Genomic DNA, 9,405 nt, shown 5'->3' on the forward strand with positions numbered 1-9,405 from the left:
CAATGAAAATCAATTTAATAATAATTAACGAGACCTGGAATACATGAACCGATTAACCTGAATTAATTATAGCTACGATAGAATCTCACTCAATGGGTCAAAGATATGGATATTATTAATAAAATATAATCTGATATTTTATTTACTTGATTAACTTAATCTGAGACCAATTTAATTACAATTACCGGGACCGGCTCGGTGCCAATTTAATATTCGCGTCTTCATGACATTTTTAAGTAATTACTGGCTCGGTCCGATTTTAGAAATACATCAAAGGTAGTCGAATTATTTCTATAAAAAGTGTATTTCTTATTTTATATTTACATTTTTAATCATTTTTTACAAATTATATAGTTACTTTGTAACAAAAGAACTCAAAATGCTTTATTGTGATTGTGTGTTATTCTTCCTGTTTTCCTATAATTATAAATATACTGACATGTCCAAGGTACAGCACACAAAACGAGAATGGACGTCTGTATATACAGTACATGGCTATGATGAGTCATCGATCCTAAAACGGAGAGTATTTAATATTTATTGTTTGAATTAGAAAACATTTTTTTTTCTACATAGTCAAAATCACCCACCCATCAAAGCTCCTACAAGAATACTTAGTATTCCGTTGAAGACCATGTAAAATGAAAAGGCGCTTGTAAACACGTTCGAATATTCTTCTGCAATAACCATGACAACAAGGACTTGGATTAGGCACCGGGAAATACCCAAGATCCCGGTTAGAATAGTTAGGAACCAAAATGGTAATTCAAACATGAAAACTAAAATTAATTGAATGTATTACAATTGATGACTTGTCTACATACAGTTAGGTAAGAACCTAGGGGTGGGCAATATTTTTTGACCGAAGATCAAAATCAATTAAAATGTGAGGATTAAAGAGACCTTTGGGTCAAATACATTTTCGACTTTATCAACATCATTAAAGACAGTACAACTGTAGGGATTAATATGCAGGGAGAAAGAATTAGTATGCTTGTATTGTATTTACAGCAGTATTAGCACCAAGCAAGGAGGAGTTAGAGATAGCATTAAATAAAGTGGAAACGGTATTGACAAAACAATATTGTATGAAAATAAACAAAAGGACTGGTAAGCAAGGGAAGAAAAAGTAGGGAAAGATCGAATATAAAGATAGGAGACGAAAAATTAGAAGAACTGGCTGATTTTCGGTATCTAGGAAGTTAGATAAGTCAGGACGGAAGGAGTAGTAGATGTATAGGGCAGATGATATCGCAGGGTAGGCTCTACCCGGCTCGCCTTCAATAAAAAGAAGACACTTCTATGCTCGCGAACGGTTAACTTAGCAATTAGAGAAAGATTGCTAAGGTGTATGTTTGGAACGCGGCGCTGTACGAGTGCGAAACATGGACGGTGGGCGCGGTGGAAAATAAAAGGTTAGAAGTGATCGAAATGCGGTATTACAGACGAATAATGAGGATATCGTGGATAGAGAAGGTTAGAAATGAAGAGGTATTAGAAAGAATAAGAGAACTGAGGATTCTACGAAAGTCAATAAGAAATAGTCGAGATAGGTTGGTAGGATACCTTCTTAGGCATGAAGGTCTAGTCAGAGACATGTAAGAGGCCGAAAGAGGTGTTACGAGGGCTAGAGGTAGACCTAGATTAGATTACTGTTGACAAATAGTTAAAAGGATGTGGGATGTTCTAGTTTTAAGGAAATGAAAAGATTAACTCAGGATAGGAAAGAGTGGAGATGCGTGTCCAACCAGTCTTAGGAACCGATGATGATGATTATTGTTTATTTTCGGAACTAAAGTGGGTCACTTTAAATTATCCCAAAAGTTACAGGTCACAAGTTGTCGACCCCTATACTAACCTAGTCTGAAAATAATTGTCAAAATGATATTTATTAAAAAAACTAGACGAACGCTGAACGACCAGATTAAAGTGACAACACTGAAAATAACTCTCGAAATTAAATCGGATATGAAATATATGGTCATCATAAGGGTCACTTGGCTACTTGCTAGGCCCATTTGAGTGAGTGAAACGGGAAAAATTGCCATAAAATTTGTTTCAGAAATGAAGCTAACGGCTAGACCTATGGATATGTTCCAGTACCAGGCATCTTTTAAAACAGTGCAGTCCAGAATTTTTATATTGTTAATTCTGAAAAACAAATAAAAAAATCATTCAACGGCTTTTTATAAATTANCAAATAGGCATTAAATTAAAAAAGTTAAGGGTGGATGAAGCACCAGCACCGGTTCAAGATAAAATAACCATCGCATTTGCAAATCCATCACTGATTCTATGTATAATATTGGATTAATTTCGAAACTTACCTTGTAAAAGTCCATAACTTATTGTTAAGAAAGTTAAATCCGTGACGAATATTGATGCTAAACTTCCGATAACATAAAGGACAGCTCCAATTAAACCTACTTTACGATATGATAGTTTTTGAAGAAGGAAGTTGGCTAGCAAACCTAAAAATTGTTTTTATAAAAAAAATAATTTTATAATCTTCGGTTTTGTTGTGATTTTATTCGCGACGTGTTTTAGTCATTTAACAATATTTCCCAGTGAAAAAATCATGTTAAGGATGTAATTGAATTATTCAAACAACGTCAACACGATGCACTATGTTTCACAATTAACCATCGGTTAGTTCATATGATTAAAATAAATTTGACATTTCAATTAACGACATGGGGAGGAATTTTGGATATTGGTAGTTAAGAAATAACATTTAACATTTCATATTTATTTTGTAAAAGTTAGTTTCTCCTTTAATAAAATGAAGTAAAACAAACTTGTTTTACTTTATGTTATTATAAATAAATCAAGAATTGATGAACCCTTTCTGAAAGCAATTACGCTTGTATTATCACAGATGACTTTTGAGGTCACCAGAAGTATTTTGTCTTCATTAGATTTGTTACAAAATAATACACAGATGATAGTAACTTGGTAACAACATACATATGAAGGGATCAACAAACTTTTTTTGGAATCGGTTTTTTACCTGTTAAATTCAGTAGCGTCACATATACTGACGTCACGATAGTGACGGAACTTGTTTCGTCATGAAACTGCGATACGAATGGTCCAAATATCAATGCAAAAGATGATACTGGTACTACACTAAATGTCTGAAAATTATGGGAGTACCTGCTGTAGGCATGTTAATCTTTAATATTTATGAACATACCAACATTAACATTGCAGCAACATTTACCATATGGGCATATCCCCCGTCAGGGGCTATCATTTCATATTTTTGTGTGCTTGTAATTTTTTCTGTTCCCATGTTGGTTCTCAGTAGTTTTTTGCTTTAAATGGAAAAGTATTGTAATGTACCTGTTTATTTTATTCTGAAAGGGTTTAATTAATTTTTATGATTAATTAACCAATAATTAATCTTTTTTGTTATTGAACTTGAATTGTCCTTATCAAGATTAATCTTTTTAAATTGCCATAAAATTTGTTTCAGAAATGAAGCTAACGGCTAGACCTATGGATATGTTCCAGTACCAGGCATCTTTTAAAACAGTGCAGTCCAGAATTTTTATATTGTTAATTCTGAAAAACAAATAAAAAAATCATTCAACGGCTTTTTATAAATTACAAAAATTTACTCTTCTTCGTCTTCTTCATTGTTCTGAATTACAATATTTGATGTTGATGAGTTGGTTTCTACCAAATTAACTCTACTAGGACAAGAAAGGTGATTTTCAGAGCAGTCGAGAAAGTGTTGAACTTCAGATGCAATAGCCGCAACCATATCTTAAAAAACATCTTCAGTATCAATAAAAGGAAATAAGCAAATGAAAAAGCACTTGTTAATTTATAATTGATGTTTACCGTCTACTATTGACTTCCGTTTTAAATGTTTTTCAACCGGTTGTAGCAATAGAGATCCGACTACAATGTGCAAATTAATTGCAGTGAAGATAGCTTGCGTTCCTCTAAATCCATAATTTTCCAATAAAATTCTTGTAAACTCAGGATAAGCACTACTTAGCAAGGCAACCATTGTTTGTCCAATTGCCATAGCGGTCGGTTTTTTCACATTATAATAGGCATTAATTGCCGATAATGAAGATGGTATTAAAAGGCCTGCACCTAAACCTGTTTAACAATTTCGTGTAGATATTGTAATTTTATAAATTGATATTAACTAACCTTGAATTACTCCATACGATACTGTTAAAAAAATTAAATCAACTGTAAAGATCGACATTACATTTCCGCTAAAGTGTAAAACAGCTCCAATTAGTGCCACTGTCCGATACGATAACTTTTGAAGAAAACAGTTTGCTAAAAGACCTGTTAAGAAAATTTTGAATGTAAATTAAACAAACAAAAAAATTTTGAATTGCTTCGATTTTGATTAAAATATCAAATAATTCACAATTAGCAAATTTCATTGGCTTCTTCAGATGCATCTTTACAATATTTACAGATATACCAGTCGTAATTAATATCGAATATGAATATTTAAAGCCGTCTAATGTAATTGTTTAGGTTTACTTCGAATTAGCGTTTTTAATTAAAAAATCCAATTAAATGATAACACTTGGATACCAAAACTAGGCCTAGGGAACCCTTAAATCCTTTGATTTGAAATGTTTTAATTGTCAGCTAATTGTAGGATTATCTATAGGATTGTTCGGAAAGTCATTTCGTTTTTTTTTTGTGGAAATGAAAGATAGTTTTCGTATAATAAACAAATACTTTATTAAATTATATATTGACCGTTCTGGTCGAACACCTTTTGCCATCTTTCTGGTAGTAGCATAATTCCACGCTCATAAAATTTTNCGTTAGTAATTAATATACTGATTAATTAATCTATGTATTAACTTAGTTAACTGTGGTTAATATGAAATATTAATGTGAAAATTCATTGGCTTTACGCATCATCACCACCAAAGGTCCCGGGCTCGAGTGTGACAACACCAACATAAAAAATTTATTTAATAATTAATTTAAGGTAGTTAGTAGTAAATAAAAATTCGAAAATGAATTTTCATATTAGTATGTATTAACTGTTTACTGTTATTGTACTGATCCTTTAATATTTTTATACTGAATATTTAACTTTCTGTTTTATTTTTATAATTACTTTCTTATATGAGACCAATAATACTTTTTGTATACAAGTAAATTACTGAAAAGGTATCAACGACATAGGTCTTATAGCATTTTTTTTTACTATTTGTTACTATTCGGCTTTCTCAAAGACGGCTTGCTTTTTCTACAATTACTATTTTTTGAGTTTTCGGATTTTTAATTTTCCAGTGGACTCGATTTTTGAATCCCAAATTTTGACAAATCTCCACGTTTCAAGTCGAATGCGTTCGGAATTATTTTTCGTCTCGATTATCTCGAGAACGAAAACTGATACAGATGACTTGGGACCAATTGCTTTCGACGCAAAACCTCGCAACTTATAACTGATTAAGTTATCAGCCAGATTGGTCTAGCCATTTTTTGTGGAGAATCAAAAAACTGAACAGAAATGCAAACTAGCTGAATTTTGCAATTAATAAAATATACTTATTTAATAAATTGTTAAAAATTTTTTCAAACTATGTTTGCATTTTTTACAACTTTAACTTCAAAAGTATTATGAGTCTCGAGTATATATATATATCTATCAGGAATGATAATAAAAAGTATGTTGTCATGACGTGTAAACTTTTGAATCCTGTTCAAATAAACAAATAAATTAATAAAAAGGCAATAAAGCTAAAAAATATATACTTAGATTAAATTTCACTAATTGTAAAAGGATTTATTGATAAAGAAGTAATTTTCAAGAAGTTCTCAAAACTTTCAATGAGTTAAGGGGGGTGAGTTTTATCCTATTTTTGCGAAGCTCAAAAGGAGGGTAATGATTTTTACAGAATAAAGAACAACACTACTACTACTTATACAGTTTCATAAGTAAATATTATAAACTTAATGATCTTAGGAATACTATATAAAAAGTTAAACACATTATTTTCGAGCGAATTTTCACTTTTACTTGGATATAAGCAGAGTATAATGTGAGTTTTAAATGTCAAAGAAATGAAGCTAATCATAAGAAGGAACCATTTTTTTCAGAAAAAAAGAGAGTTGTCGTGATTACGTTCCAGAATAAATTTCCAGGCCAGTCCTGACAAAAAATTTCATAAAATTTTCTTAGAATCAAGTCAATTTAAGTTTACATGCAGAATAATAACCTGAACTGTAATAATTTATTAGTAATTCGCTTTTTGTGTAAATTTCGCTTTCTTATTGGAATTTTGTAACAAGTGAGAATTATTTGGCGATTTATTTATGCCGAAAAGTGGGTCAATAATGAGTAAACCAATGTGATTGGGGGTTAAAATTTTGAAACTCGCTATTCGAGTATTCATGTTAAGTTGTATGCCATATTGACAATCAAATGTCCTTTTACAGACATTTCCATTAATTAAACTCACCCATGTAAGAAAACCTCAACGACCAAAACAGCAGGTTATTAGAAGCAACACATCGACATTATTCAATCATCGATTACTTATCCTTTATATACGTTTACTTGCAATTACTAGTGGCCCAGAAAAATTTCTTGTAATCTACAATCGTCGATCCTGATCTATCGTCAGATCCGTCGCTAGACCATATTTTATTTTTTATGAGATATATTATATAAACGACCCCAAAAGTTGTGCTTTGTATTGTGATTAATATAAAAATGTCGGTTGTGAATTTAAACATAAATTTATAATACCTTTTACGCGTCAACTTGTCTACCGCTTTCAACGAAATCCACTTTTCATTTTGAAAAGGCACTTGCTCGTTTTATAGTTTGCTTTTGTTTAATCGCAAGATTGACCTTGATGGCTCTATAAAATCAATTTTTAGAGTTCTTGTGATATGTATCTATTTGCTGTTCTATGAAAGTGTAGGTATGCGGTACGAAGATTAAATTAGAATAAATCTTAGGTCATTGGAACAGTTTAAATTATTATTTACGTGATACATAAAAAAGGGTAATTGTATAATACGTACGTACAAATACAATATATCAATTTTTTTAACTGTTAATTGGTTAGTAGGTAAGTCTGTACTTTCGAATTAGATATTTATGATGCCCCCTTCATGCAAATATAATACGTTTAAAATCCCACGTCTTATTTGGCTTTTGTTATGTCACAAACAAAGTCAAGGTCATTATTGTAATTGTAGTACACGTACTCATTAAAGCGTGGGCAATTTTTGCAGATTTGCTGAATTTTTATTAACTTAACCGGATCATTAAATAAAAGGTAACAGAGTTGTCATCACCTGAGGATTATAGGTACAAGAAAATCAGTAGTGGAGTTGATGATTGGAGTACTGTGGAACTTAACTCAATATACACTAAAAAATCTAAAATTCCACAAAATTTTTACAAACCTAAACGTGTTTCGACATCTAATGTGAGATTTGACGTTTTAGGTTTCTAGACATTTTATGGAATTTTGAGGTTTTTGGTGTATATTCAAGTAATTGCAAGGATTGATTTGCGATTTATTCGCAGGATATTAATATATACTAGAAATTCGAAAAAGATTGTTAAAGGCGTATGTTTGCTGTACGGGTGCGAAACATGGACGGTTAGAAATGAAGAGGTAATAGGAAGAATAGGAGAACAGAGTACTCTATGGAATCCAATAAGAAATAGGCGAGATAGGTTGATAGGACACCTTCTCAGGCATGAAGGTCTAGTCAGAGACATATTAGAGGCAGAAACGGGAGTTAGGAAGGGTAGAGGTAGACCTAGATTAGATTACTCTTCGCAAATTGTTCAGGATGTGGGATGTTCTAGTTTTACGGAAATGCGAAGTTTAGCTCAGGATAGGAAAGAGTGGAGGTGCGTGTCCAACCAGTCTTAAGACTGATGATATATTGTTTATTTAGCTGCCTACCAAATACTGCACAATATGGTTTATTCTATAATTTTGTACTGTTGATTGCAATTGAGAACAAATCAAGGTCAAATAACGAATTGTATTCGATATACATATATTAAAAACGAGAATTATTTGGAAATTCTGAGTCTACGTACGTAATATCTTTTAATACAATATCAAGTACCACAAAAAAAAACGATTATGGATTTAGTTTGAAACAAGAGACATTTGTATTTTGTTTTTTTTTCTTTTTGAGTTGGAAAGCTTTTTAATTTTATTGATGGTTTATGACAAAAGGAAAGTCAGTCCGAAAAAATTGTAAGTCTTTTTCGTCTAATAGTAAAAACGACGGAGGGGTGTTAAAAACTTAACCCTGAGAATTTTATGGGATTAATTAGTTACGGTTAATTATGTTAAATTCAAATTTAAAAATATTCAAATAATTATTAATGAGAGGTCAAGCTAAATGTCTTACTTAAAAGGACTTGCTTTGAGGAACACAGAAGTTTTTATGTATGTTTTTAAGGGTAGGGTTGAATTGCCACTCGAAAGTAACAGGTAGATAAAACGGTAGGTATACTGACACCCAAGGAGGCGCGAATTGCCATCCAATTTCATAATGGGAATCGATAATGACCATACGTATCTGCAGTCTGTAGTAAGCAAGTTTTGTGGTAACTAGGGTGAGTCTCTTTCCAAAGACGTTAAATAGTCGGGTATAAAGGAATCGGGGATACTTTGCACCCCTACATTTCGCACCCCCACATTTTGCACCGCTATACAAGGAGTACGAACTGTTCGGACATCATAGAAAGGTACTACGAATCAATCGGGCAGGATCGAACTCGTACCCGAAAGTACCAGATAAATAAATGGTGGACAAACTGGCGCCTTAGAGGGCCAATTGTCCACCAATCACTTAATAGGGGTTGTTAATAAGAGCTGTTTTATTTATTTTGCGCTGCCGCGCCACTTCTTTCTCCTATGAGGGAGCATACGAATTTTTGGAAGGATTGTAAGTGCAAATAATTTACCTCAGTGATGAATAACACGAATAACTGCACTTAGTAATATTTATTTACAAATATACAGTTACTACATATATTGAAGACCCTGAACTTGATGATTACACTGATGCTACTAATTGTTGTCTGTTGTTGTCTTAATTGTTCTTTGTTGCTGTCTCTCTGTTCTTTTTTGATGTTGTCTCTATTTTGATGTCTCCTTATGAGTGTGTCAGCCTATTTATAACATAATCTCCACCCTGATAGAGGAAGGGGTGAAAGTGCTAACCAACTGGTTTCTAATATTATTTAAGTACTTGAAGATAAAGTATTTTAAAGATATTGTTACCTGCAAGTTCGATACCCTAAAATTATACCTAAACCACTTGCATATAATATTTGTAAAAACCAACAAAATTGAATATTTGAATTTCCAACTTAATGTTTCAAGGAAACGGCAGGTAAATGTACCCTGGTCTGAACAT

At 32.1% G+C, this 9,405-nt stretch overlaps 2 protein-coding genes across 2 annotated transcripts in view; both read right to left on the reverse strand.

The window, feature by feature from the left end:
• Window positions 1–373: 373 nt before the first annotated feature.
• The window catches only part of LOC112904731, a 24,205-nt gene continuing 15,173 nt past the window's right edge, over window positions 374–9,405 (reverse strand). The window contains exons 2-8 of the mRNA XM_025975541.1: window positions 3,197–3,317; window positions 3,011–3,137; window positions 2,328–2,471; window positions 2,245–2,293; window positions 1,859–2,151; window positions 591–779; window positions 374–514 (exon numbers count right to left, since the gene is read on the reverse strand). Of these exons, the coding sequence (XP_025831326.1) occupies window positions 375–514; window positions 591–779; window positions 1,859–2,151; window positions 2,245–2,293; window positions 2,328–2,471; window positions 3,011–3,137; window positions 3,197–3,295 (1,041 nt within the window). The 5' untranslated portion in view covers window positions 3,296–3,317 and the 3' untranslated portion in view covers window position 374. The remainder of the gene's footprint in view (window positions 515–590; window positions 780–1,858; window positions 2,152–2,244; window positions 2,294–2,327; window positions 2,472–3,010; window positions 3,138–3,196; window positions 3,318–9,405) is intronic.
• Window positions 3,453–9,405, reverse strand: part of LOC108741322 (monocarboxylate transporter 13-like) — a 12,420-nt gene continuing 6,467 nt past the window's right edge. Inside the window, exons 3-6 of the mRNA XM_025975561.1 lie at window positions 4,171–4,314; window positions 3,850–4,116; window positions 3,624–3,771; window positions 3,453–3,567 (exon numbers count right to left, since the gene is read on the reverse strand). Coding sequence (XP_025831346.1) covers window positions 3,453–3,567; window positions 3,624–3,771; window positions 3,850–4,116; window positions 4,171–4,314 — 674 coding nt within the window. The remainder of the gene's footprint in view (window positions 3,568–3,623; window positions 3,772–3,849; window positions 4,117–4,170; window positions 4,315–9,405) is intronic.

Source organism: Agrilus planipennis, unplaced genomic scaffold (assembly GCF_000699045.2).
Source record: "Agrilus planipennis isolate EAB-ADULT unplaced genomic scaffold, Apla_2.0 scaffold269, whole genome shotgun sequence".
In the NCBI taxonomy this organism is placed as follows: Eukaryota; Metazoa; Arthropoda; class Insecta; order Coleoptera; family Buprestidae; genus Agrilus; species Agrilus planipennis.